Consider the following 27,145-nt stretch of genomic DNA (forward strand, 5'->3'; position numbering starts at 1 on the left):
ACATACGATCGACTGAAGGGCTTTACAGTACCTTCAATACTCCGTCTTGGACAACGCGCAAACTCTTTTGCGCAGTGTCCTAAAAAAGCCGCAATCATGGGTAAGCGCTCCCCCTCACTAACCCTCCGTCGACTATCGCAACACACGATAGTACTGTCGCTGTGGGTCCCCAAGATGTTGTGTACATAATAGCTAATTGTGATTGTGCCATAGCTCCCAAGAAGAAGGAACAGCAGAAGATGTCCCTCGGGACCTTCTTGGCTGATGAGAGTAAATGCCTACCGTCCTCGCACAATGGCTTTTACATACTGACATCCATATAGAGTTAGGATCATGGGCCGATGAGATGGAGGATATGCCAGTTTGTAAGTACGTTCCATTCCTATGTCATTGTCTAGCCCTGCTAATTCCCGTCTCCTAGCCGGTATGTAATTGCAAACGAGCAAACTGGCCATGGCCTATTGTGCAAGGATAAATGATGACTGACTAGAATAGACTCGCGTCCTTCTGGTTATGGCGGAAACAGCAACGATAGACGTAACTACAGCTCTACTACTGGTACTTATGGCAACAATGCCGGAGGTAAGTTCCTCATCACCTTCCTTCGAGTTACTTTCTCAATATGATCTATAATTCTAATTGGCAATAGGTTATTCTGTCCGTGAGGAACTTCCCCTCCCCGATAAGCCACCTTACACTGTCCATCTTGGAAACCTTTCATTCGACGCCACCATCGGCGATGTTAATGAATTCTTCGTCGGCTGTGAATGTATCAACGTACGCATCATCGAGGATAAAATGGAAATGAAACCAAAGGGTTTCGGATATGCAGAGTTTGGCTCTTTGGAAGGTCTCAAGTCTGCCCTGACTCTGAATGGAACTCAATTCCAAGGACGTAACATCAGAATTAGCGTTGCCGATCCACGTAAGTTCGATGCCCTTTGCATTTTTGCTTTTCACTAAGATATTCTGCAGCAAAGGATCGCGGTGACCGTCCGGATGTACGGGAACTTGGAGATTGGAGCAGAAAAGGACCATTGCCGGATTTGCCAGGCCGTGGGGGGGAGCGTCGCACTTCGGATCGAGGATATCAATCCAGCCGATTTGGCGACGAAGGCGGCGAACGTAGATCCCCTCGTGAGCCCGAAAGTGATGGCAAAGTTCGAGACTTTGGAAACTGGGAGCGAAAAGGTCCACTTTCACCCCTTGCACAACAAGAACGTGCTCCAAGAGAAGGCGGCAGACCACGAACCAACGATGGACCCAGGGCTGAAGGTTTCAGAGACCGCAAAGCTTCACCAGCTGCTTGGGGCGAAGCCAGATCTCAAGGTCAGGGCTCTGGCTCGCAAGAGGGATCCAGACCACCCAGACGCGAATTCCAGGAGCGACCCGCTGTCGAACGTGCCCCAACCGCCGCCGATCAGGACAACCAATGGCGTAGTAAGATGCGTCCAGACCCACCAGCAGCGCCAGCTGCAAAGTCACCCGTTCCATCTCGTGAAGGCAGCGAGGTACCAGCTTCTCCTGCCCTTGCATCAGCCCCAGCTGGTGGTAGACCGAGGTTGAACCTCGCAAAGCGCACCGTTTCTGAGGTCCCTGCCGACTCATCCTCTCCATCTGCTACAGGAGATGCGAAGGCAAGCCCATTTGGAGCCGCTCGTCCAATTGATACCGCCGCCAAGGAAAAAGAAATTGAGGAGAAGCGACAACAGGCAATCAAAGAGAAGAAGGATGCCGATGAAAAGGCCAAGCAGGAAAGAGAGGCTGCCAAGGCTAAGGAAGCTGAGAACAATGAAAAGAAGGTTGAAGCTATACAAAATGAGGGTGGAGAAGCGACCAAGGAAGGAGAGACAATCGAAACCGAGAATGCAAATGGTGAGATAGTCGACGATAAGGCTGTCAAACCAAAAGAGATTGTAAGGGATGCTAAACCAAAACCGTCCGATACTGGTGCTTGGAGACGTCCATCTTCTGGGCCTAAACCTCCCAGAGAGGACATTCCAAGGGGTCCAAGGGGTCGGGGTGATGGTCACCATGCACCAAGAGGCTCAAGACAAAACGATAGTGGAAGAAACTATAGGCAAAACACAAATGGTGGTGGTCAAAATGTAACAGCACCAGCCCAGACTCCTGCTGCTGCAACTGAAACTGCAGTTATGGAAGAGGATGGCTGGAGCACAGTGTCCAAACCCAAGAAAAATAATCGTGGTGGTAATGCGGGCCAACGTGCTATTGCTTCTTAGATATCAAATTATGAGAAGCGTCAACGAAATATTGACAAACCGAGCAAGCATTCTCGGTGCACTGAGCATCTAGTGTCATAACTTTGATGCTTTTAAATGGCAAAAAGCATGATTTCCCGTTCCTCAATTCTCAACGATTTCCTTCGGCGTTGGATCTGCATAAATCTTTGTGTCTAGATTTTCATTATTCCCATGTTTAGCCTCACTGGCCCAGAACGATACCATAGCCTTGCATCATACAAAAAGCTTTTCTGGAATCCACTCTACTCCTCCACACTAGTAATATCTAGATTGAATATGGGTGGCCTATGCACAAATGTTTCTTTGGCGCATGGTGTTCCTGACTGAGATGTTAGACTGCCTGTCATCTCATACACTTGGGTCTGTTCGGGTCTTTTGTGTGTGTTTTGCTGATCTACTCTTCTGTTTTCCAAAAAAGTAAATTTGGGCATCAAAAAGTTATCTATTTCTGGGGAACAATGAATCATCCTCACAATTTCCATGTTCATACAGCCATTTGCTTGCCGCACTCTATCATCCTTCTGAGTTTCGACATATCTGCACATGATAGGCCGAGGGTGATGAGAAGGAATTGATGATGATGATGATGATGATATGGCATGAGATGGCTCTGAGTCTAAAATAATGAGATGCTCTTTTGTGGGTTCCTTATTGTTGCATTTGTAGTGGTACTTTTAAGATTGATATTGGGCATTAGAATAGGGGATGAAAGGGAGGGGTTCCATGAATAAGGCCATTTATGACGTTAAATGTAAACAAATATCAAAATTCTAACCAAGTTATCAATCAAGCATCTTAGGAATTCTTATCAGGTGGAAGTAATAGTAATGTGAAATGTTATCTTTGTGACGCCTCACACCTCCGGGTCACGTGGCATGCCCCGTTTGTATTTAATCACAGGAAAACTCTCTACTCTTGTTTTCCTTCTTCTTTTTCTCCTTAGCTTAGTATTTTCTAATACAAGATACTTTACCCAGTATTCTTGAGTTGTTACACCTGTTGCGATATAATGTCACATGACCTTGAAAACACGTGATGGAACGGTGAGGAACGGACGTTCCTAGGAACAATCAGGAACGCCCGCTCCTAGGAGCAACGACTCCTGAGTAGTCATCGGCACAAAGGTCTATATAATCAAGATGGATTTCCTTTATATAGAGCTTCATGCTCAAGATCAATCATTTAGTATACTCTACTATTAGTTACGAATTGCATTATTGTCATTACCTTAAGTCCCTGCTTGACGTCTAGTTATAAACCACCTCGAGAGCCTAGAGCACTTCCACATGATCTAGACGGCAAACCTCGTAATATGAGTATAACAATCTTTGAGTTATATTAATAGTATATAATTTTGAAATATTTAAATTTAAATACTTATTAAACAATAAAAGTTTCTAGTTTTGGATATTTTCTTATCTAAAAAATCAATATATATATATGTTAAAGTGAATGATTCCTGCGTAGCACATGCACAGAGCACTAGTCCTATTAGGACTAGATTGAGAAGCTACTTTGTAGGAGAGCTTCGTGTTATGAGGTTTGCCGTCTAGATCACGTGGAAGTGCTCTAGGCTCTCGAGGTGGTTTATAACTAGGCGTCAAGCAGGGACTTAAGGTAATGACAATAATGCAATTCGTAACTAATAGTAGAGTATACTAAATGATTGATCTTGAGCACGAAGCTCTATACAAAGGAAATCCATCTTGATTATATAGTCCTTCATGCTTCTATGATCACTGATGATCCTTCATGATCATTAGTGATCATCTATATCGTGATCCTTAGTGATCCTTAATGATCACCAGTGATCACCTATACCGTGATCCTTAGTGATCCTTAATGATCACTACTGATCATTAGTGATCATCTATATCGTGATCCTTAGTGATTCTTAATGATCATCAGTGATCACCTATACCGTGATCCTTAGTGATCCTTAATGATCACTATTGATCATTTGTGATCACGTGTCTTGGTAGTTGTGTAGCCCGTCGTAACACCGTAGAACTTAGATAATGTGTGATTTATATACAAGACCAATATAGCTTCAGTTCTGCCCTATCAGCTTCCCACTATTCCCTGTGTAAGGTCATTCCTTTTTAACAATATATATAATTAAAATAAAAAAAAACTTTTTTATTAAAAAAAAAATAAATAAAAATAGTTAATTTTTATTATATTTTTAGATCAATATCAAATTGATTAATAAATAATAACTTGTTTTAAAAGTTGAATTGAATTCTCTTTAACCCCTATATAGGAATATGGTATGTTGTGAAATAATTGAAAGTTTTATCGATGATTTTCTATAGTCGGTATGTCTATTTTCCTTGTGTATAGTTTACTTGTATGCTCGGCCCCCTCTTTCCGTTTCCAGAATAATCTTTCTAGATGAGTATGATCACGTGATAAAAGCTAGCGTAGATCCCTGCATTAGGTAGTGCAGCCTTCGATCGTGCCTGCCTGCTAGACTTATTTACTTTTTGACATACAATGTTCTACCATCCTACAATTTTGAATTCTATCATAATTCATCTCTTCACACTCCTTGGCTACCCTATCCATTTTGGGATTAAAGCATCAACATATACTAGTCCACTATTTTGGGAAGACCTAATATTTATTATTCGTTCTTTTTCTGGGCCTGCAGGAATGAGTTTGAATTTCGGACAAAAAAATCTTACAATTAAGCCTGTGGTTCCAAAATACAAAATAGAAACCATCAAAGTTCCAAAGCAGTCTCCAAGGCCGATCCTACCCACCAGGACATCGAGTAACAACCTCCGAACTGGAGCGCCTGCGACGAAGGTCGCGGACGCTCGTGGCAGACTGGCTATCTCCACTTCTAACTCTGGCGCGGGAAAGAAAAGAAAAGAGAGAGAAATCAGCGGAAGTCGTGGTGTAGGAAAAAACTCAAATCTGAAAGCTCGAAGAAGTCCAAGCCAGCGACCATTGCAGACTGATAGCGAGGAAGATGAAGAGACTCGCATACCAGCCAAACGGGCCAAATCTGAAAATGTGGAACTTGATTTGGGGAGAAGTCTGAAAGACCAAAAGGCTTTTTCGTCTGACGCTGCTGACAACCAAGGCTCTAAATGTAAAATGATCCATGCGGCCGATGTCATGATGACGAAGCACAGGGCTAAGAGAGGCGAGAAGGTTTGCGATAGAAAGAAGGAAGAGGGTGAAGCCGTTTATTTACGATACCCTAGCGTTCGTCGTATGGAAAGGTGCGCTTCCTCTCTGCAACCTTGCATCTGAAGTAGGACTGAGCTAATAAATGTCACCAAATAAAGATACCAACTCATTTCTGAAGGCGAAGTCATTGATCCTGGAGAGGAAGAATTAATTAATCCTTACGACGAAATACCAAAGATTGCAGAAATTGTTAAAGACGAATATCTGACTGAAGAGCAAGCAGCAGAGTTCCAGCATCCAGAAACGGGCATCATCCGCAAGATTAACAAAGCGACGAACAATATTACTTGGACTCTGGCCAACAAACATAAAAAGCCTTACGACAAAGCGAAGCTGAAGGAGCTATTAGTCGAGTTTCGGAATGCTGTGGAAGTTTACAACGACGCGCTCGGTACTCTCACCAAGAATGGATCCCTGGCACACAATCTGGATAATAAGCATTCACTATCGTCTAAGCTTCTCAAAATGGTTCTTCAGCAAGTCTACGACCGAGCAGTATCTCCCCAAGTTGAATTGACTAGAGAATACCAAAACGGCACAGATTACGTCTACGGCGAGCTTACATTCCCATTCATATCCCGGATTCTCAAGGAAGATACTCACATGAAATCTGATCAAGTTTTCATAGATCTTGGTTCGGGGGTAGGGAATGTCGTCATTCACGCCGCCTTACAAGTTGGTTGCGAAAGCTGGGGCTGCGAAATAATGGAAAATTGCTGTAAGCTTGCTTTAATTCAAAAGACAGAGTTCTTTGCACGTTGCAGGGCTTGGGGTCTCAGCGCCGGATCTGTCAACCTTGAGGAAGGGAATTTCATGGAGAACACAAAGATTCATGAGGCGATGAGGAGGGCTGACGTTATCTTGGTCAACAACCAGGTCTTCAACCCTGACTTGAATCAACATCTTGTGGACTTATTCCTGGATTTGAAAGAGGGTTGCAAGATTGTGAGTTTAAAAACTTTCGTACCAGATGGTCATGTTGTGAACCGCTACAATCAAGACAACCCGATCAATCTATTGCGAGTCGAAAAGAAGACCTTCGCACAAGGAGACGTTAGTTGGCAGGGTGGAGGAGGGAACTACTATGTTGCCACGAAGGATAGTAGCATTGTTGCTAATTATCACAAGTCCCAAGAGGATAGGCAGGTACGGGGAACTCGGGTTAGATGATTTTTGGATTAGAAAATTCAGGAGTATGGCAAAAGGTCCATGGATTTTGGACAAATCGTTTTTCTTGTATTAGTTGATACCACTGGGCAGGTTAGGATCGAGTCGGTATTAAGTAGATGTATTCATAGATGGATGTATTTGTACCAGCGTCGCTACGGGTGCATATCTTACGCTATTTTTGGTGATTTAAGATAGAAAGTAATCGGGCATGGTTTATTGAATCATTACCTGATTCCTTACATTAGGTCCCAAACGTTCTATTCATTTCATCCGCTTCCCTCCCCTTTTGAGCCATCCACCTATCAATCAACTCTTTATTTTCCGCCTTTAATCTCTTCTCATTCTGCTCTGCTATATTAAGCTGCAAATTGAGAGATATCATCTCGTCCTGCACATCATGATACCCCTTAGTCTTGGCCTTCAACTCCTCATCTCTATCCCTAATCTTCCTCTCCATGATATTTCGTTCTCGCGTCAAAGCTTCGATTTGTTTTGATTCTGAAATGCTTTTAGTACGGAGAGCTTGAAGAGAGCTTTCAGCGTTTTTCAGGCGCGATTGGAAGTGCGAAGAGGAACGGAGTGCTTCGGCCAGGGAAGCGCGAAGCTGGAGGATCTCGGAAGATGAAGTGGGCTGAGTTTGTTTTGGATTTTTGGAGGTTATTTTCTGGGATGTCGAAGAAGAAGAGAGGGACGATGGAGTGTCGTGAACAGCTGCTGCCGCTGTTTGGGCGGAAGCTCTGTCGAGAAGCTGAGTATCTTTTGCGAGTTATTAGATTATGGACAAAGTGCACTTCAAAAGGGGTTCCGTACAAGCTTCTATGAACTGACGATCAAATCGCTGATAGCTAGCTTCTTCTCGCTCGTCGCGTTCTTGCAAAGCTTTAACATAGTCATCGCGCCAGGAAGCCATTGTGTCGTTTTCTTGGTTGCTGATGTATAAGTTGGTGAGGCTGCATTGTCTGAAAGTTACCAATGGTATTTCGTCAGTAGATAATCATAGAATACACCCTCTACCTCTGATAGAATTCCACGGGAAAAGTGGAAGTTCCAGTTGAAGTTCCAATTCCAGGTTATAGATATTACAAATTTGTTGGAGAAAAGTGTGGGCTGATATTTTAATTTTCTTTATGTACGAGAATCTGCAAGTGAATGAATGAATGGATAAAGAAGTTCTCATGCATGTGTGACGGGCACCCATACAGTAAACTGGTGAACCTTCCTTTCAAGTGGTGGTGTACAGATGTAGGTGGTTGAGTGGAGTGGCCCGTGGAATCTAGATAAGCAAAAAGCCAAAGCTGATAGGGTAAAGCGGCCGGCGCTAGCGGGTTTCTGACGATGGGTCGTTTTAGTGAGTGCACGAGGCAAATCACCCTAAAGCTTAAGGTTGCCGATGTAATGTTGAATGTTGAATGTTGATGTTCCTCCCTCTTCGCTCAAACAACTCAATTACAGGGACTTCCTTAATACATACATAGTCCCATTTCACGAAAAGTCAAACGGATTTCTTTTTCAACGACCGACACGATTCTTCATATTACGTGCTTACGCACCTGTTTTGTTTGAGAAAGGGCCAGAGGAAAGACAGGGAGAAAGTGAGCGCTTCGCGAGGAGAAGAGATCAGATCAAGGAAGCACAAGCAGATATGGCTTCAAGAAAGAAGGTTTTACTGAAGGTGAGGACTATCCCTAGGGCTCTTATCTCTGGTTTGATACTGATGTGAAATTCGCAGGTTATTATCCTAGGCGATAGCGGTGTGGGAAAGACGAGTTTGATGAATCAATATGTACGTTGGACACCTGCCGAGTCCTCCGTCTTTTAACCCTGATGTATATGCCAACACGAGAGACTAATAGTGGATTAGGTCAATAAGAAGTTCAGTGCAAGCTACAAAGCGACTATTGGGGCGGATTTCTTGACGAAGGAGGTTCTGGTTGATGATCGATTAGTTACTATGCAGGTGAGGGTGCTACGCAATACATTGCGGCTAGAGTGTGGTAGCTGATAGTTATATTATAGCTTTGGGATACAGCAGGTCAAGAACGGTTTCAATCGTTAGGGGTCGCATTTTACAGAGGAGCGGATTGCTGTGTCCTTGTCTACGATGTCAACAATTCAAAAAGTTTCGACACATTGGATAGCTGGAGGGATGAATTCTTGATTCAGGCCTCGCCCAGAGATCCAGAAAGCTTTCCATTTGTGAGTTTGGCAAATTTGCTGGAAAGGAATGTGGCGCTGATGATTAAATAGGTCGTTCTAGGCAACAAGATTGATGTTGAGGAGAACAAGAGAGTTGTAAGCTTCGCATTGGGAAGGCATTGCCATATTTTGCTAATGGCACCTTAGATCTCTTCAAAACGGGCCATGACTTTCTGCACTTCAAAAGGCAATATTCCATACTTCGAGACAAGTGCAAAGGAGGCCATCAATGTTGAGCAAGCCTTCGAAGGTAATTAATCCCTCTCCTCTTCGGCACTTCTGAGCTAACCTTCTCTTCAGTCATCGCTAGAAATGCGCTAGCACAGGAGGAATCGGAAGAATATAATGGAGATTACTCGGATCCAATCAACATCCATATCGAGAATGATAGAGACGGCTGTGCTTGTTAAATGCAGTCGCTAGGGTCGTGTTGGAAGTCTTTGAGCTCATTTTCTCTCTCCACCCCACCGCTTCAGTCATCGAGGGAATCATACGGGAAACTTTGATGCGAGATCAACTGTACATAATCATTCTGGCGCTATTGGGTGTGCAATTTTTTCTTTCCTTGATGATACAGAATGCATAATGAGAGAGACGCGTTTTATAGTTCGTAATACAATCTTTTTTGGACGTACCAACTTTATTTGTATTGAACCGTTCTTTTCAGTGATGCGAGAATGTAGCGAAAGTTACAGTGACATTGAAACAAAGTTCACCCGCCTCTATCTATCTTTGACCCCTCTCGATTCAATGCTCATGATGAATTGCGTTTGATAACGATTAGCGTACACCTACCTAGTCTAGTAATAAATAAGGCGTAAGGTTTATGGTTATCTGGTTACATACAAGCCAAGCGATAAACCCCTATCAGATGAGAATGTCTTGGTTCTTGATCCACTGAGAGGGTACAAGTCAGCCGTCACTTGGCTTAACTTTTATCTTATAAGTTATTTCCCTTCTCTCCTCTTTTCAAAGGCCAAAGTGCAGGAATATCAGAAACATCATTGATGATTCCGATCGCGTGCTCACTCTTCCGCGTTCCGAATTCACCAAGAACGAACAAACTCCAGCTACTGGTGGAAGAGGATTCAGCACATTATTAAATGCATCAATATTTGTGCATGTGTTTACGGCCTCCATGACCTTCCGACGCCCCGAAAATAAATCCACATAACTTACATCCACTCGACGGAATCCTGACTGCACGGGCGTAGGTAGGATATAGATAAGGTCCGGAAGACGATATCCCACACCTCGATTCGGAAACGGCGGCAGTCAAAACAAAACTCGGTGCCATGAGTGTATCAACGGGTCCTGCTATAATGCAGACACAGACTGAGAGAATGTCCTTGGAAAGGACGGTCACAGACACCAGTGCGCACACAGGCAGCAAGAACATGGGTTTTAGAGCTGGAGTGGGGTTGGGGAATGTAGCGCGCAGAACGTTGGGCATGGTGTTACTGGGAGTTACGGTGATGTTATGGACGAGTAGTAATTTTCTTGCTAGTGTGAGTGTGCTTCTCTCTTTGCCAGCTAGTATTTCGGGCTGCGAAAGGATCAAAGGATTTGATACCTACTCATACTGATACGAGAACTATAGTATATATTCGCCGACAACACCTACTCAAAACCATATTTCGTGACATATATCAACACGTCGTTCTTTGCTGTATCATTGATTCCTATCTTTCTACGAACATCGAGGGTGCATGGGTGGTCGCATGTGAAGGATTCCGTTGTCGATTATTATCACGAACAGATCTCGGAATACCGCTCCGGACTCCAGAATCTCCGGAAAGGATGGCGCGCCCGGGAGTCCAGCCTGGGAGACCAGGAATACGATTCTATGAGCGCTTCTCACTCACGTCTCCTTAGCTCCACCAATGACTTTGACACAGATCTTACCCAACCACAAGAGCAAGAAAAGGAGGACAAACTGAGCGTTTCCGAAACCGCCAAACTTTCTCTCGAATTCTCCCTGCTTTGGTTCATAGCCAATTACCTCGTAGCCGGCTGTCTCGAATACACATCCGTCGCCTCCTCCACGATCCTTACCTCCACTTCTTCAATCTTCACTCTCCTCTTCGGAGCCCTGGTTCGCGTCGAATCCTTTACCATGAGGAAACTTATCGGGGTTTTGGCTTCTTTCGTAGGCATCATCCTCATTTCCTCGGTTGATCTAGGGAGTACGGACAATGACTCCAACCGCGGAAACTTTCCCCATAAATCTCAAGCCCAAATTGCTATTGGCGATATAATGGCTTTTGGAAGCGCGGTTATGTATGGGCTTTATGCAGTGGTGATGAAGAAACGCTGCGGTAATGAAGATCGTGTCGATATGCCCTTGTTCTTTGGACTTGTCGGCCTCTTCAACGTCATATTTCTATGGCCCGGTTTCTTCATTCTGCACTTCACCGGTGTGGAAAAATTCGAGCTACCTCACACTGGCAAGATCTGGCTCATAGTTTTATTGAATTCCCTGAGTAGTTTCATTAGCGATTACTGCTGGGCGTATGCAATGCTATTGACGACGCCGTTAGTGGTAACGGTAGGTCTGAGCATGACGATTCCGTTGAGTTTGGTGGGGCAGATGTGGTTGAATGAGCAGACGAGTACTGGAGTTTATTGGGTAGGTGCGTTGGTTGTGGTGGGAAGTTTTGTGTTTGTTAACCATGAGAGTAAGGAGGAAGAGAAGAGAGAAGCAGGGGACGAAAGAATCATACCTATTGTCGTTGTTGTGGATCATGATGCGGGAGCAAGCGAGGCCGTTTAAATTTCTAGATTTCTAGACAAAAGGGAGTTAGAATTAGAGTTAGGGTTTGAGTTTGAATTTGATATATATTCTAACATTCTCGTGGGTTGGATATATTCGGCATTGAAACCAGTGGGGTTTGTGTCTGAGTTATGGGTTTATCTTTTGATATTGCTCATAAATGTAATCTACATTCTCCATGCATTCAAGGCACCGGATTAGAACAAGTGAGCTCTGACTCTATGCCCACCGTCTAAGCATGCTTCATACACATGATACTCATTTGCAGCAAACCTGGTTGACAGTTTGCGCTGGAATATCACCTGATCCCCCTAGAACAATAGTGATCATATCCAACACCATAAAGCTCAAGATAGAACCATTGCCAACTAGTAATGACCTGATGTGTACCCATCGTTAACTTCATTCGAAACAACCAATATCCCAAACGCCGCAAAATGGTATCTAATGCAAAAACTCTCTCATCGCGTTACCTTTACCAATCTCATGTTTCTAATGCTTTCTCCCATCCTTACACTTGACTTGCACCACTTTATGTTTAGGCGCAGAATTTCCACCTTCAATAACCACAGCTGTAAGTTTACCGCCTTTTATACACCCTGTGTCTAGACCCATGCTGTATTTCTTTAACTGAAGGCCCCGTTTTGAATCGTGACCGTATATGACTGTGGTGCGTTCTTTCTTTGATAGTTTCTTCTGATATTTATTCCAGACCTGTTGATTTCGTACTAGTTAGTGATACTTCATGGAGACGATGGCATGATGTGAATACAAATCTTACCTTATTCCAATGTTTCCCATCTCTTTCATCGCTCGGTATTCCATCAATCATAGTCCTCATGTTCATTACCATGGATGGATCTTGTCTTTCCAATTCCACTCCGGGAGCCAGCCCAGCATGAACAACCACCACCTCCTCCATGCCTTCTAAATGCCCAACTCTCAAGATCACTGGGCATTTCTTCAACCACTTTATTCTCTTCTCCCCCAACTCCCTTACCAATGCCCGATCCTTGTAATCCCCATGACTGAAACTAACTTCCTCTAATCCATCAATCACCTTCTCTGGGTCTTCGCTGGGCCCCGGTGCATCCATCTCCGCCTCCTTATGTTGCGCCACCATATCCGCATGTGCGAGAATAATCCTGTCCTCATGATTCCCCCTCACCGCAGTAGCTCCGAGTTTCATAGCGAAATCGACCACACCTGGAGAATCGGGACCCTTGGATATCATATCGCCGGCTAGGATCAAATGGTCGTGTTCTCCATCGAAGTTTACTTTGGCAAGCAAACTTACCAGCGCATGTTTCATCCCATGCACATCACCCACTATGATCAAGCGATTCGGCTTCCGATGTTTGCCTGTCTGCGGCAGGTAATCAGAAGGTAGATTCATCAGGTGTATCATATCTGTGAAAGCGAATTGCGCATTCGTTCCATATTCTTGGTGAATTACCTCCGCGGCGCCTCCGTCCATTATAAAATCGACATCGCTAAAAGAGATTTGGCGAAAATAAAATGTGTATGGAATCCAGGTGCAGGCTAAGGCGATTAGGAGGCAGATTATTATATTTCTCTTCGGGTACGCATATTTCTTCTGCGGCCGCATCTCCAATGGAGATTCGGTGGAGTGGATGGGCAGTGATGCCATTCGTGAGAGAGGGTGCTTGTGAGTTGGTGGGTGTGTGGTTACATATGACGTCCGCACACAGGTTCGAAGTATGAAATATGCAGTGTGAAGAGAAGTCCTGGTAGATACTTTAATCTAATTTAACTAAGAGAGCATTGATCAGCAAATGGTATGGGATTCTAATTGAAAGTTTAAGTTTCCTCTCCCAAAAACATACATTGAAGTTGTTCAAGTTACCTCTCTTATCTACTATCAATAAAATCACCATCCAGATCTAAGGTCGAGAGCTGACGAAGTGGTTGAAGATATACTCAGCTTCGCCAACACGGCAGCACGGCATACCAGGGTACCGATACCTTGATGGCTCATTCATTACTTTACTTCATAAAAATAAGATGTCAGCTTTTTGGCCGGCTCGGCACCGAATTTGATACGCGTAGTGAGAAAGGGTAAATGCGGTATGATGTAATGAACCAGCCACCTCCTTACTACCGAGATGTTTGAAGTTTGAACGTCACTTTAAATAATCCTCCGTGCCACGACATACGCTACGCTGTTCCATCGATATCCTCAATTATGATTCTTAAACTCCTTTACATCTAGCCCAAAACATTACTTTGAAAAACATTTGTACGAAGCGCTGGTCGTACAGAAGATGTCTTTTGGGGGAGCATCTCTGACATGTGGTGTACGTACGTACAAACAACGTCTTGCTGAGAAGATGCTGTGGCTGTAGGGCCTGACATGATGATCTTCCGGAAAGCCATTTAAACATTCGTCGTCTTATTGGTTTCAGGTCGATTACAGGGGCTCTCTTCAATCATGGCCTATCGGTCTTGTGACCATAAGACGCTTCGTGATTATCACTTCACATTTTCTTGTGAGCGCACAGGACAGACTCAGGATATGGCGGGCGGGTAGTCCTCACATGACTGAAGGTCAAAAGACTAGTATACAGATACTTGAATATCTTGAAGCAGGACTGCCATTCAACCATGACCTTTCCGCACCTATTAGATTCGCAGCCTTTTTCCAAAATTGGAGAGAAATCCCCGTGACCGCTTATGTTATCCCAGAATTCCAAAGATGGGGTTCTAGCTGCATAATTGCGGCGATCTTGGGAACTGGTACGTCCAATGCAAACTATGTAAATCCGACGCTTTTCTACAACGCATTCTTCGCTTCACTTCATGAGCTGCAGGAGTTATCACACTATAATGGACCAGAAATGGTGAATTGACCACATAGAAGCTGCTACTCTGGTCCAAATCTCAAATCTCACACAGATTGGTGTCGTATGAATGTCCATCGAGGTTCAATATTGAAATTGTACCATTTCCAGCAAGCTCTTTTGAGTAGTTAGAATGTCTGTATGAAGGTAAGAGACTAGAAGTCCATGATTTACACTCACCCGTTGTAGGCTGGTGGGATAATTGGAATCTTTGTTTCAGCGTCGGTGATTGGCAGTGTATACTTTCCACTCAGGTCATATGAGTACTTTGAATGTCTGTATCAAAGTCATATTGAAAGTGTACGGTTTCCATCTAGCGTTTTTAAACAAGCTGAGTATTCTGTCGAGATTGAACATTGAAAGTGCGGTCATGCCGACTCCCTAGTGGAAGTTACAATCTAATTAATTTGCAGATATTGCACAATACACACTGTTGCCGGCTTGTTATCAGATTCTTTCTGGCATTTGAAAGTATAAAATAAAATTGGAATTGAAAGGCTCTCCTAAACTAGCTATAGCTATCTAAAGAACAACTTGATTGTTCAAATTAGGGAGAGATATTGATTCATGGACAAATTCGCTCTCGTTAAATTACCAGGTCTTTTATTAATTAGTAATATTACCCAAATGCACAAAACATCCCACCAAACAAAGGGCTCAAACGTCATGCTAAGCCAAAATCATCGCAGCAACACGAAGAATACGCGAGAAGGAGCGCTTATGCTCTTTCCATGTATTCATCTTCATCTTCTTCTCCTTCCTTCGCGCTCTCGTTCTCATATTGCTGCCCATCCTCGTCATCCTCGGCGTCAGCCTCTTCTCTTCCCTCTACAGTGACACTAATAGCATCTTCAACACCTTTGACTTCCTCACCTGGTACTTTCTCTGGGCTAGGAGCGTCATTCTGGACCACGACCTCTCCTGGAGCTCTTCCTAGGCACGCGGGACCCTCACCACTAACCTCATATCCAACTCGTCCTGGATTGGTGCCTAAACCTAAACCAGGGCTGGCAATCCATGGCAATTCTTCCTCCAGGACCTTGGTGCAAGTCAAATATCTTAATGGCTTGCTTCTGACTGTGGTACGGAGTTGCAAGTTGTCCTCTAAAAGATCGACGACGACCACGCGATGGTCATCCTTAATGAGTTCAACAGCATCAGCAAGACACTGCTTTCCTTTGGTCGACATGGCGAAAAGTTGATGGAATTCATCTGCGGCGTGCTTGTCGATATAATCACAGCGGAAGACGGTGCGATAGAACTCTACACCACCATCCACATGACGATGATGTCTGTTTGCAAGGATGGAAGACTGGAAGAATTGACGACACATGGTAAGAGCCTGCCAGTAATAGATATCCGAGCCATAATCGGCACGGCCGGGGATCTTATCAGGTGTCTCTCTGCGAATGAGACGTGCTGGGTAGTATTGTAACAATCTGCGCTCAACGTCTATCTTCTTATCTCTGAGCTCAAGAGATTTACGCTCCGCTACTTTGAGGCACACATTTCCAAATTGAGTTTTCCCAAATCTAGCTCTTTTGATAAGTCCTGGCAGCTCGAGGCCACCAGCAATATGGATTATGGATTCTCGAAAGATTATTGCTGATTGAAGACGAACAGCAATATCCGACCATGCCTCGGGGGCTTTGGCAACATGAACCCAGAACTTCTGGCTGATGCGCAAGAGGTAGCTCTCGATGTAAGTACGAACGCTGGGCAAGGCATTCACGTAGTCAGCAGCTTGAAGAATGGAAACGCAATCGGTAATGTAAACATTGGCGCCACCATCTTCAATATCGTCCGTAAGATTTGGAGGTAGATTGTAGAGCAGCCTGAAGAGGTTGTCATATGTTCTTTCGAACGAAACATCTCCGATGCCATTATAAGCACCAGCACCATTCAAGGTAAGTTTTCCCTTTTTATTCATTGGCTATTATATACTTTGGGTTAGTGATTGTCTGAAGTCGGTTTGGACATTGAACACTCCTAAATGTATGAAAGTGTCTGGTGACATACGGCCATGATATCCTCTCATAATACCGGGACAATTAGGGAAGGTATAATACTTACAACGCACTCAAAATCTCGGAAACGATCATCTTTGAACGCGGCAAATGGTTTCATCTCAATCCACCATCTCACAGTGATACCTTCAGCTCTATTCGCCTTTGTGATATTTCGAGGCGGAACATCCTTAAGCAGAGCACCGATTGTTGGGGCGTAGGTGACAAGTTGCCATGAATGGAGTTTCCATTGTTTTCCCATGGGTGACATAATGAGGACATCTCCATCGGGCGGAAATACATTTTGTCTAGGGTCTGACATATTGTTTTCTATATCAACAAATATATAGGATATAAGTGTTGGCTGTGAAAGTTGTTGGTTATTGTGCTGTTGTGCCGTTGGGAGGGCGAAGAGTGGAGGAATGTTATGTTGTAGAAGCGGAGGTTAGACAATCAGGAAAGAAAGTAAGGAAGGAGGAAGTAAAAGTTGTAAATTTTAAGTTGCAGTTTGGGCCGACTGGAGATTTGTAATCTCTATTATTACAACAGACAATACATAGGAGACCATTCACTCGATGAGGCGCGTAGAGTATGTTATCGGATGAATACTTACAATTGATGCATCGTCTGTACTCTTTTTCTGCGAATCTAAGTTTTCTGAAGTCGGAGAATAAGATCTGAGTAGTTTCACTTATTGATAGGTTATATCAAAATAATTTGTTTAAGAAGGTGGTGAAAATTCCAGTTGTCAGGTTTCTGTTTAGATTCCGGCCTCACAAAGTCGTCGATCAATGCATATCAAAGGTTTTCATGAAGGAAATGATTCTCATTGTCCAAGTGCAACACAGAAGTTAGAATGAAAAAGAGACAAGATCAGAAAAATACACGTATTAGGTAACTGATATATTGATGATCAATCATTGATTTTACTGTTTAAGTAAAACTCTGACAATGGTAGACTTACTAATGTTTCAAACTAACTTGAAAAGTTGAGAGTTATAATGATATTGAAATGTGAGAATATACTAATGGAATTTAGACAATACAAAGGCAATGAAGGTTGTTCATTTTCTACCTAGTTTAGGTTGACATCTGATTGTCCCTTGCAGGAATATATTTAAAGATGTTGATAAATTGAGTAAAATTACGCAGCTTGCTATATGATAATTTACCTTGGCTAGGGTTGAAACCATATTGAATATAAAGATACCCCAAGGTGAAACTTCCTGTATATATTTTTGGTAGACACTCATATTATATTTGGAGACTTCACCTTTACTACTTATATGATGTGAGATTGCTTCAATCAACGTCCTTACTTCTCCTCTAAACTCAGCAAATACAAGCACACACAATGATCAAACATGCAAAAGGATGAAATGGGGAAGGTAGAAAACAAATCACAAGTTCAATTCAGATATCCAATCTAGAGATCTATGGTTCCAGGTTGAGGGACAAGATAAGACTCTATACCACAATGGCGATACAGATTCGAAAGTCCCCAAGTAGAACACGTACATACACATACATACACGTACATACACGTACTATAGCTTACCTTTGGCGGTGTCTATTACAGGTCTATCATGAGCAGAACTGTCGGTAAAATGAAAGACTTCTACAAGATTTTCGACCAAATCTCGTATCACTGGGACGCCATTTCCAGCAATGATCTTTTGCAACACAGTGCCTAACAGTGTTAGCCAAATTATAAATTCTGCATGCAGACAGAGCTTTCTTGGCCAGCAAAGTTAGCTGTCTCTTTTCATCATCAGGAATTGGCAACCATAGTAACAGCTTGGAGTGTGGAAAATACAAAAACCTGTATGAGAGGGCCATTGGATCATTCGAGCGGCCTCTTTGCTAATAAATCCTCAATGTTGAATTTTGCTTGAGCTTGAAATTGATGGATGTAGGTCAGAAATTGGAGATCTGTCATAGTCTGGAGTCTGCACTTCTACGAAGCAATTCAACCTTGGTTCCTCACTATCGTCAATATTTTCTACCACGTCCGAAAAGATTGACCAAGCATGAGCCAAGATTCATTCATAAAATGCTCTGTTGAAGAATAAAAAATGGTGATCCTACAGTAGGACTACTTTTACCGTAGACGGAGCTACACTATCCGTATAAAACACCCTCTTTACATGATTTTCAGGCAATCTTTTGGTACAATTGGTGAGACGATGCAGCTTAAGCCCCCTTTTAACAAACCCTACCGTTTAATAGATGGTATGTGTTTGCATCCAATAAATCCTACTTCAAATACTAATTTGAGGCACATTGCAGAATGAAAACCACGGACCCGATACTAACCAGCATACAAAACAATACGGAACTTTCCTAAGGATGAGATACTCGCATGTATAGAGTGTTGAGTGGCTGCTTGTGAAAATGATGAAGCGAATTCCTCGGGCTACTTGTGCTGCTCTCCTTACCAATGAGCCAATACTCCAGATTAAACTATCGGTGCATTTTTATGATCCACACGCCACATAGTTATGTGTATCGCTTTGAACGGATGAGAGCAAAATCAATTCATGGGAGCATTCTTGGAGGATACCTAGGGATTAGATCCGATCTTTCGAGGCTACGTACTTGCCATTCTGAACGATACGATGACTTCACGCTTGTAAATGGTCACATCTCCACTGAATTCTGTAGATAATGGGATGAACTTGTCATAAAATTCTTTTCCAAGCATCATTTCCAATTGGTGACCCAACAAACCCCTCCATCCTTCTCCCAATCATTACAGTTGCTCTCATCGAAGTGTAATGCAGACCTTTGATGGTGCGCGTAGACGGCAACTCACAAAGTTTGGTTGATGAGTTACGAAGTGTGTTCTTGGCAAACTTCTTTGCATGAGAATTAGGTATCCAAGACTAGGCTTTGACGTTGTTAAGACATCGAGGACCACCAAGGTATGTAGTCACGGTAGACAGGCGATTCTCAGCAATGTCATGAATAATGGACTAGCTTTTGAATGGCATTTTCCCAAGCCCCTACAGGATAAGTATATATGCAGGTACATTGAACAATCCCCTTAAACGAGTCAATTTAATCTTACAATCGGTACGCATCGATTAGTTAACTAGTTATGGTTTGAGGTCGACTAAACTTTGCAAAGCCAAGGGAGAAACTAGGTTCATATTTTCTTGCCGAGCATGCTAGTACAGAAAAGTTACAACGGAGGCGTGCTGCGGGATTCCCACTCGAAAGTATATATTTTCTTAAAAATTTCGCTGGCAAGCCAAGAAAGCTCTAGAAATGACAGAAGATTAAAAAGTTCGTATTTTAAGCTGTTACCTATCTTTAGCCATTTGTTGAGGCAGAGCTAGCAAGCACCCGTGACAGCCCCTTTTTGTGGTAGTTGCAAAACGGGAAAGCCTAAGCATAAAAGGTCTAGAGGTGCTCGAGTTGGTGGCAAAGATGTCACTTGCCGAGCCGAGGACTTAGTTGAGATGATTAGAATTTAAGGAATTAGTGATCCAGGCTATAGTAACCCAATCTCCCAGATCGAACTCAACAACCTCATATTACCCACCCCTAGCCTAAATAATCCTCAATGCTCAAAATTGATCCTTAAAAGGAAAAACATCATGTCAGATATTGTTTCAAAAATATTCTGATATAATCAATTATACTATATAGTTATATAATATCAATGCATTTTAGGTTTCGACATTAGGAATAATTACCTAAGGTTACCTAGTATACAAGACAAAAGAAAATTCCCATGTGAGACGACATGGGGAATTCTCCGATTTATCATAGTACACAGTGTAGACATTCCCACATTCCCCGGAAAAAGTAAAATTGTGAGACAAGAAGATCTTCAGCTGACAATCAACTTTAAACCTCAAACCTAAAACTTAAAACTTCAAGATATATATATATATATGGCTGATAAGATGATAAGATGATACACCTCAAACGCATGTGATAAAGCTATACATGTATTGAACATACATTATATTCTTACATAATACTGGCACAAGGCGTGATTCATTACATAGGTAACATATTCCAGGTACCGAAGCTATGAACACAGTTAAAATGTTTTTTCCTGCTTTTGTTAGGTACGGTTACGGCAGGTTCAACGGGAGTTCCCTTCCGAAAAAGCATATTAATGATTCTCAACAAAACTGCATCTTTACACGGCATTTCCCCTTCTTGTCCTACCATGAAGCCCCGTCCTATCTTCTTCTCGCTGTCCTTCTCTCTCCCCTTCTTTCCGTTTGCCTCGCAAACTTTGAGTCATCGTAACTTCTTGCCGTATCAAGAACTATGAATAAGGTAATGATCAAATAGCTCAAGTGACAAGGTCAGACAACCGATTTTCTTATTCACCTCCGCCCTCTATCTTTTCATACGCCCTCTCTTGATATCAAACTATTTACTTCCTTTTATCATACTTTCCTGCGTCTACTATTCCTGATATTCTTCAACCTTTCCTATTCGCAGTATGATAAACCGCACCTATGGCTGAATCTAGCATCATCAATTCTAACGCTCCACTTCAAACCCCTCCACCAGATCGACATTCCTTATCTGAACAAAGTAGGAGAAATATCCCACTGTCCCACCTTCATTTCTTCCAGCTAACATTTTCCAGTTAACATAGCAACCAGAGCTGTACATGCCCAGCTCAACAGACTGATCCTCCTTCGTTTGCCCCTCGCTTTACCTCCATATACCACGAATCCGTCCATATACGTCTCGGGTATCCTCCACATTGCGCCCATTTACATTACCTTCGAATCATTATGGCAAACTATAATAGATGCCCCCAGCCTTCCAGTGTCTCTCGACAATGGACAGATAAGATCAGATTTTCCCGGTGGAAGACATGATTCACTAGACTCTCAGGCTTCTAAAGTCTGTTCAAGAACTCAGTCTCTACTTTCACATCTGCTCCTCCCTGGTCTCCTGCGTTCAGGGCGTCTTCAAGCTGATATTCGTACTTTGACTGGAACCCCGGATCATAAGATTGAAGAGCAATTGAAGGCAGTCTCGGATAAGGGACGGCTAGCAGAGTTCATTGCACACACCAAAAAATCCGTGCAAACAAATCCACATGTTTTATTGGCATATGCATGGGTGTTATATATGGCTTTGTTTTCGGGTGGTCGATATCTTCGAGCTTCACTTAAGACGGCAGGTGGATTTGAAGACTTTTGGGACAGGGATCCCTCTCCCGTGCGCCCATACGAGACCACGAGACCATCAGGAACCACCAAATCCCCTGGCAAAGGACATCCGGAACAAGAAGTGCGTCCTTCTGCTCGTCGACAGACACGCTCTGAATGTAGCCAAATGATGAAGAAACAAGGTCTTCAATTCTTCGATTTCGTTGGCGATGAGGATGGTGAAGACATTAAACGCGAATTCAAACGGCGTATAGCCGAAGCTGAAGTCCTCTTAACAGATGGCGAGAAAGCCGACATTGTCAAGGAAGCGCAAGCAATCTTCTCGTTTCTGGTCATGATGGTTTCCGAACTAGATTCAATATGTGGAAGTACGGCAGAAGATTTGGAGACGGTGAAATCCTCACAATTCACGAGATTACACCAGGAACACAAACCATTGAAAATGGCTCGGGGAAGTATCGCTCTTACACAAGCACGCCTCTCGAAAATGAGAGAAGACAAAAGTTCTAATGAAGAAGAAGAACGATTGGAGCGAAAACCAAGTCTCTATGCATCATTCATTCAAGCTCCTATGGCTAAATTGGTGAGATTTAAAGATGAATATCCTGGTGGTACAGCAAGGACATTGGTAAGAAAGTGTTCTACGATCTCCCCTTCTACCCAGGGCGGAAGCTCTCTAGAAGAAACAAATATGATAACTCCCGAGACAAACCTCTTTGTGAGACTTTTGACATTGGGAGGGCCACTAGTAGCATTGACGGCAGCATTTGCCACTTGGTACTACGTTGGCTAGTATATTTTGTTTCTGGGTAAAATTCATTCATTGCCTGGGATGTATTTATGATTTTATGAAAGAGGCGAGCGCTCGCTGCTTCATCTGGATTGGAGACGAGAGGATTGGAGGACATGATGGTTATGGCTATGACTAGAAGGCTTGTTTTTTCATACATAGGTACCCAGTACACACTTTTAGGATAAGGATAGCTACAATTTGATACCCCTATTGATTGCTTTCAGATGTTCACTTTCTGAAATTACTTTCTATGGTTGAGCCCCAGTATAGCAGAGCTACACAGTCCGAACGTATGATCAGTCGTAGCTACTCCTCCAAAATCCCAACTGAAGATCCTTTGTCAGATAACGTGTAGCTACTGTGCCGCTATTATACAGCTCATCGACAAACTTCTCAATCGTGATACCTAAAGCGTCGTTCCTTCCACTACTTTCTGCCATCAGCCTCACTACACACCATTTGATTACTTAGCCTTGTACACCATTCATTCCACCTAGCCTACTATCCTAAACCAAGTCCCAACATCCACCAATCCCAAATCAGACAAAGACGAATGAGTATGAACATTAATATTTTAAAAAATCGATTTCGGATCCTTTTCCTCCCTGTAGCTCCTCTACCATTATTTGTGAGTTGTGAGTTATAATCTAAATTTTTAATTTTAGTTTTACCTTTAATTCTAAAATTAAAAGTTTTTTTATAATCGAGAATTTATATCAATCACATCGCATCATACGTAAGGATTTCTTTCTTCAGTTAATCAAGGATTCTTATATTCCTTGAACTGACCAATTTGAAATTGAAGCGTCACTTCCTTGCTCACACCTTATTTTCCCTTATCTGACTACTCTCATAAGGAACTCAAGACTTCCATTTCTAGTATTATTATATCTGTTTTCTAAAATCTATTTGTGCCTACGACCAATAGAAGTAGGTATACCCAAGCTTCATCCTTGATGACTTAAAAATCCATTTTATCGTTTTTAATTATCCATGTTGCATGCCATACTAATCATTACCAGGCGTCATTGCTAAAGCCATTATTATCCAGTTCTCTAAGTAAGTATTATCTTTAGTCGTTCTTTCCCTTTCTTCCATTTCCCTCGGGGCCCGTCAAACTATCCTCACTGCCCCCGACTGTAAACGAGAAATCTGTTTCCCCCACTAATTTCTTAACACTTTCTACCAATCCAGCTAAATCATCTGTCACCAATGAGCTTGCTACTTGCATAACTGCATAAGCACTATATCCTGGTTCTTCAACATGTCTTGAGTCTAGAATCCCACTATCGAGAGCTTCAAGCCGACTACTGAGGCTATAAGGTTGGGGAAGTTGGATGAAAGGAGGAAGGGCAACCCCTGAACTGATCGCGGCAGACAGGAGTGCGAGGGTTGAAGTTATTTGATGGCTGGTGGGCTCAATCTGTTCCATGACGACAGCTAGATCACGAAGCCACTTGCTTCGGGTATCAGTCTTTGTATCGGCATCTCTAGACCAGGCTTTTGTGGTATATGACATCAATGCGAGGTACCCCATAATACTGAACTCAGTTATTAGCAAATAGACGCGTCCAAAATATAGTAACACTTACTTGGAGCATCTCTGTGTGATGTCATTGTAAGTTTCACGAGGAAACTTTCCTCCAATGGTGGGCTCAAATCTCTGCCAAGCAGCATGTTGTTGCAGAGATGGCAGAAGCAAGAGAAGCTTGCCAAACATCCTATGTCGAGCCTTTTCAAGGCGACGACCAGGACTAGTCTTCAATGACATATCACCTTCCATTCCGTGCATTCGAGAGCGAATAGTCGAATGAACCGTTGAGTAGTAGTTTGCCAAGATGTAAAGGGTCGCTCCCAGATCTTTTCTTAACCAGCTGCGGTCCGTGAGCGGGTAGGGAAAGAAGGTCCAAATGAATGCTACGAAAGATCCTCCCGCGACACATGCGAGTCTGTATGGAGCAAGCTCATAAATTCTATTGTCGTTAGAGACTCGCAACTCATCCTGAAGGAAATACTAACGGATAATAGGGTTGCCCTGAGCTAGTCGATGCTGCAATTCCAATCTTCCTAACCTGAAGCTCATAGCCAACGATCAGGACTTGGGTGACTATAAACACAAGCCAAGCTGGTATAAAGCGAGGGAATTTCAGGAAAAGGTACATCTCTATGAAAATGAAAAACCACAGCATTACTATGACTCCTGGGGTCTTTTGATCAACAATATACCAGATGACAATCGAGGTGACCATTGCTAGTGCAGTCCCTATGACACGGGCTAGAAATCCAAATATCGATTGGCCTGAAGTCATCGTCATACCTATGCGTGTTAGCTTTTCTACGAGATCAGATCAGGACAAGCCTCCGGACATACCAATGGCAATGATAATCAAAGCCCAAACTAATCTTTGCTGCTGGAAGAAGACATGAGTATCCTTGAGAAATGCAACGATTCCCAAAGTCAAAGTTGCGCATGCGACTCTGAAACCAAATGCTGATTCTTGGCTGCCTAGAAACCTTGGAATAGTTCTAAGCCCGTTTCCAAAGTGCTGCCAAGCAGTGTTCGGTGGTAAATGCTCGGGGTCTTTTCGAGGATTGAATCCTGAGCCCAAGTAAACATTGTTTATACCTGCCTCTTGATTATCTGGAGTGTTACTATCCACAGTTGTGTCTGCTTTTGCGAGGCCAAGAATCCATTTCTTTACTCGGCGTTGACCTGGTAAAATCAGACGATTCTTTTTCATAGATCCATCTTCTACTTTACCATCCGCAAACCGGACCAATTTCATTACTGCAAGACCGGCCGTATAGAGCTAAACTAGTTAGCATCATAATAAACACGGAACAGTGTAACCTACAAGATTTTCCATGAAAAGAATAAGATATAACTGCTGTTGATCCCTTCTGTGCGAGGCTTCGTCTCCAGTGACAGGCTCCCCGCCGGCAGGGATCGGCCTACTTGCGTCGAACTGTTCCGCAGACAAACCTTTTTCCTGTGCCCATTTCTTCAAAGTTGCACCACGTTCCTTGTAAAATTCATTCAGAGTCTTTTCCATGTAAGCGAGAAATCCGGCATCGCCAGGCTTTGATTGTTCAGCAGCAGTCTCGATATCGCCAGCAGCTTTCTTCTTCGGTCGAGGAATAAGCTCCAAAGTAAGTGCCGCATGCTCCAACCCTTGATCCATAACTGCGGTCACGATAGCAAACGGTTCGTGGAGAGTTTTCATCACTTCATTCCATAATCTTTTTTCTTCTGCCTTGCTTTCTAGTGGCATGTGCTCCCATTGCTCAGAACGATCATTTGGGCCTGTGGACTTGACCCAGCCGCGCCTTTCACCGATTCGTACAAAAATATCCGTAATAGTACTCATCCCCAAAAGTGGAATCATGATATCTTGGAACAAATTGAAAATTTTGTCCATATCCTTAGCATCCAATTTTCCCCAAGCAACCTCACGTTTCCCGAACGGCATATCTCCGTAAAGTTTTCCATGCAACCCGCGCAAGCCTTCAATTGCTCTCTTTAACGCCTTAGCCTCTGGAGACAGTGCTGGGTGGCTAGATTCCACTCCACTTTTCCTGGATTCACCTGACTGGCTACCAGCGGTATCACTATTCTCAGTAGCGGGACCGGAAAACATATCACTTTCCTCCAAGCTTTGTAGATATTTTGTCTGAGCCTTGAGCACACCCCTTATTAACTGAATGTATCCCGCTTGTCCTTTAAACACAACCAAACGACACGAGATAGGTATAACGAACAGGTTGACCGCTGTGCTTATAGCAAAAGCAGTCAAGAATGACTTCAGCATCTGTTTGATGAGAGATTCAGCCAATGCAAAGGTGGGGAAAATGGGCCCATATGTGAAAGCAATGTTCGAAAAGATGCTATACATAATGACCGGAACATTCAGGGCTGGAATTTTCGCGCGCAACAGATTCGCAAACCATATATTCGCAAACAGCCAGATGGCGCATACAGCAGCCTGCGATGAATTATACGCTTGTGGCACTCCTGGTGTGGAAGTATGCTCTCGCGCTTTGATACTGCTCCACAGTCCCAAAATTCCGACTGAGGCCCCAATGCAGACGGCAAACAGGTTGAGTATCATCGTTTGAAAGAATTTCGCCCTTGGCATAATAGGCAGGCAAATCACGCAAATGATGGCTACCAAATATCCTAGAGTTGTGTATGTTCGTGCGACTGATTCCGATTCGTAGAATGCTGGATACAAGTTAGGATGAATAACGCAACACGGGCTTCAATTGACTTGCCAATAGCAATTGTAGGAGCAACAGATCCCCTAAGCTGTACATAAGCATCACGTCAATTGAGACTGGAGGTGAACCATACTTGAACATCATCATCAACGTCGGCGCATCAAGTCCAAGTTTTCCCCATATCACCTTCAACTTGGAGGGCCTCTTTTCCTCATTCTTGACCTCCGCTTGTCCAGTTCCTCTTTTGGGGAATTGATTTGCGATTGGCTTCTCTTCATTCTCGCCATTACCGGTTGCGACATTTGGGGACTCCTCATCTCTTTTCTCCGTGTGCGACTCGCCATTTAGAGGAACCTCATCAGTAGCCATTTTTGTCGTACAAGGCTGAGGTTTAGTTTCCTCGCGGGTTACACGACAATTGATTATATTCGTTCTTATGTGCACATCATTCAAATCATAAAGTATAAACAAGGAAGAAGCATTAGAAAATTTTAACTTGAAACCATGAAT

The 27,145-nt window shown here is 43.2% G+C and overlaps 13 protein-coding genes across 13 annotated transcripts; 7 read left to right on the forward strand and 6 right to left on the reverse strand.

Moving 5' to 3' along the window:
- Positions 1-96: 96 nt before the first annotated feature.
- SS1G_03124 (hypothetical protein) lies at positions 97-2,243 on the forward strand (the record flags this gene model as incomplete). The annotated part of the gene is made up of 6 exons (XM_001594986.1): positions 97-100; positions 214-270; positions 324-365; positions 496-582; positions 650-925; positions 976-2,243. The coding sequence occupies 6 exons, from the start codon at positions 97-99 to the stop codon at positions 2,241-2,243; spliced, it is 1,734 nt and encodes a 577-aa protein (XP_001595036.1).
- A 263-nt stretch (positions 2,244-2,506) lies between these two features.
- SS1G_03125 (predicted protein) lies at positions 2,507-2,799 on the reverse strand (the record flags this gene model as incomplete). The annotated part of the gene is made up of 2 exons (XM_001594987.1): positions 2,507-2,587; positions 2,755-2,799. 2 exons carry the CDS (start codon positions 2,797-2,799, stop codon positions 2,507-2,509), a joined length of 126 nt encoding a protein of 41 aa, XP_001595037.1.
- Positions 2,800-4,919: 2,120 nt separating this feature from the next.
- SS1G_03126 (hypothetical protein) lies at positions 4,920-6,355 on the forward strand (the record flags this gene model as incomplete). The annotated part of the gene is made up of 3 exons (XM_001594988.1): positions 4,920-5,497; positions 5,564-6,183; positions 6,342-6,355. 3 exons carry the CDS (start codon positions 4,920-4,922, stop codon positions 6,353-6,355), a joined length of 1,212 nt encoding a protein of 403 aa, XP_001595038.1.
- A 521-nt stretch (positions 6,356-6,876) lies between these two features.
- On the reverse strand, positions 6,877-7,545 carry SS1G_03127 (hypothetical protein; the record flags this gene model as incomplete). The annotated part of the gene is made up of 2 exons (XM_001594989.1): positions 6,877-7,391; positions 7,446-7,545. 2 exons carry the CDS (start codon positions 7,543-7,545, stop codon positions 6,877-6,879), a joined length of 615 nt encoding a protein of 204 aa, XP_001595039.1.
- Positions 7,546-8,277: 732 nt separating this feature from the next.
- SS1G_03128 (hypothetical protein) lies at positions 8,278-9,241 on the forward strand (the record flags this gene model as incomplete). Its single annotated transcript, XM_001594990.1, has 7 exons — positions 8,278-8,307; positions 8,365-8,418; positions 8,497-8,592; positions 8,652-8,831; positions 8,883-8,927; positions 8,979-9,081; positions 9,132-9,241. The coding sequence occupies 7 exons, from the start codon at positions 8,278-8,280 to the stop codon at positions 9,239-9,241; spliced, it is 618 nt and encodes a 205-aa protein (XP_001595040.1).
- Positions 9,242-10,153: 912 nt separating this feature from the next.
- SS1G_03129 (hypothetical protein) lies at positions 10,154-11,604 on the forward strand (the record flags this gene model as incomplete). The annotated part of the gene is made up of 2 exons (XM_001594991.1): positions 10,154-10,339; positions 10,432-11,604. 2 exons carry the CDS (start codon positions 10,154-10,156, stop codon positions 11,602-11,604), a joined length of 1,359 nt encoding a protein of 452 aa, XP_001595041.1.
- Positions 11,605-12,096: 492 nt separating this feature from the next.
- Positions 12,097-13,081, reverse strand: SS1G_03130 (hypothetical protein; the record flags this gene model as incomplete). Its single annotated transcript, XM_001594992.1, has 2 exons — positions 12,097-12,318; positions 12,386-13,081. 2 exons carry the CDS (start codon positions 13,079-13,081, stop codon positions 12,097-12,099), a joined length of 918 nt encoding a protein of 305 aa, XP_001595042.1.
- A 414-nt stretch (positions 13,082-13,495) lies between these two features.
- SS1G_03131 (predicted protein) lies at positions 13,496-13,603 on the reverse strand (the record flags this gene model as incomplete). The annotated part of the gene is made up of 1 exon (XM_001594993.1): positions 13,496-13,603. The coding sequence occupies one exon, from the start codon at positions 13,601-13,603 to the stop codon at positions 13,496-13,498; it is 108 nt and encodes a 35-aa protein (XP_001595043.1).
- Positions 13,604-14,162: 559 nt separating this feature from the next.
- SS1G_03132 (predicted protein) lies at positions 14,163-14,535 on the forward strand (the record flags this gene model as incomplete). The annotated part of the gene is made up of 2 exons (XM_001594994.1): positions 14,163-14,361; positions 14,483-14,535. 2 exons carry the CDS (start codon positions 14,163-14,165, stop codon positions 14,533-14,535), a joined length of 252 nt encoding a protein of 83 aa, XP_001595044.1.
- A 648-nt stretch (positions 14,536-15,183) lies between these two features.
- On the reverse strand, positions 15,184-16,793 carry SS1G_03133 (hypothetical protein; the record flags this gene model as incomplete). The annotated part of the gene is made up of 2 exons (XM_001594995.1): positions 15,184-16,398; positions 16,539-16,793. The coding sequence occupies 2 exons, from the start codon at positions 16,791-16,793 to the stop codon at positions 15,184-15,186; spliced, it is 1,470 nt and encodes a 489-aa protein (XP_001595045.1).
- A 1,264-nt stretch (positions 16,794-18,057) lies between these two features.
- SS1G_03134 (predicted protein) lies at positions 18,058-18,165 on the forward strand (the record flags this gene model as incomplete). The annotated part of the gene is made up of 1 exon (XM_001594996.1): positions 18,058-18,165. The coding sequence occupies one exon, from the start codon at positions 18,058-18,060 to the stop codon at positions 18,163-18,165; it is 108 nt and encodes a 35-aa protein (XP_001595046.1).
- A 2,790-nt stretch (positions 18,166-20,955) lies between these two features.
- SS1G_03135 (hypothetical protein) lies at positions 20,956-22,417 on the forward strand (the record flags this gene model as incomplete). The annotated part of the gene is made up of 2 exons (XM_001594997.1): positions 20,956-21,034; positions 21,090-22,417. 2 exons carry the CDS (start codon positions 20,956-20,958, stop codon positions 22,415-22,417), a joined length of 1,407 nt encoding a protein of 468 aa, XP_001595047.1.
- A 1,072-nt stretch (positions 22,418-23,489) lies between these two features.
- Positions 23,490-27,004, reverse strand: SS1G_03136 (hypothetical protein; the record flags this gene model as incomplete). The annotated part of the gene is made up of 7 exons (XM_001594998.1): positions 23,490-23,958; positions 24,010-24,390; positions 24,437-24,734; positions 24,789-25,227; positions 25,273-26,302; positions 26,665-26,718; positions 26,769-27,004. The coding sequence occupies 7 exons, from the start codon at positions 27,002-27,004 to the stop codon at positions 23,490-23,492; spliced, it is 2,907 nt and encodes a 968-aa protein (XP_001595048.1).
- Between the last annotated feature and the right edge of the window lie 141 nt (positions 27,005-27,145).

This window comes from Sclerotinia sclerotiorum, genomic scaffold (genome assembly GCF_000146945.2).
Source record: "Sclerotinia sclerotiorum 1980 UF-70 scaffold_4 genomic scaffold, whole genome shotgun sequence".
Lineage (NCBI taxonomy): Eukaryota > Fungi > Ascomycota > Leotiomycetes > Helotiales > Sclerotiniaceae > Sclerotinia > Sclerotinia sclerotiorum.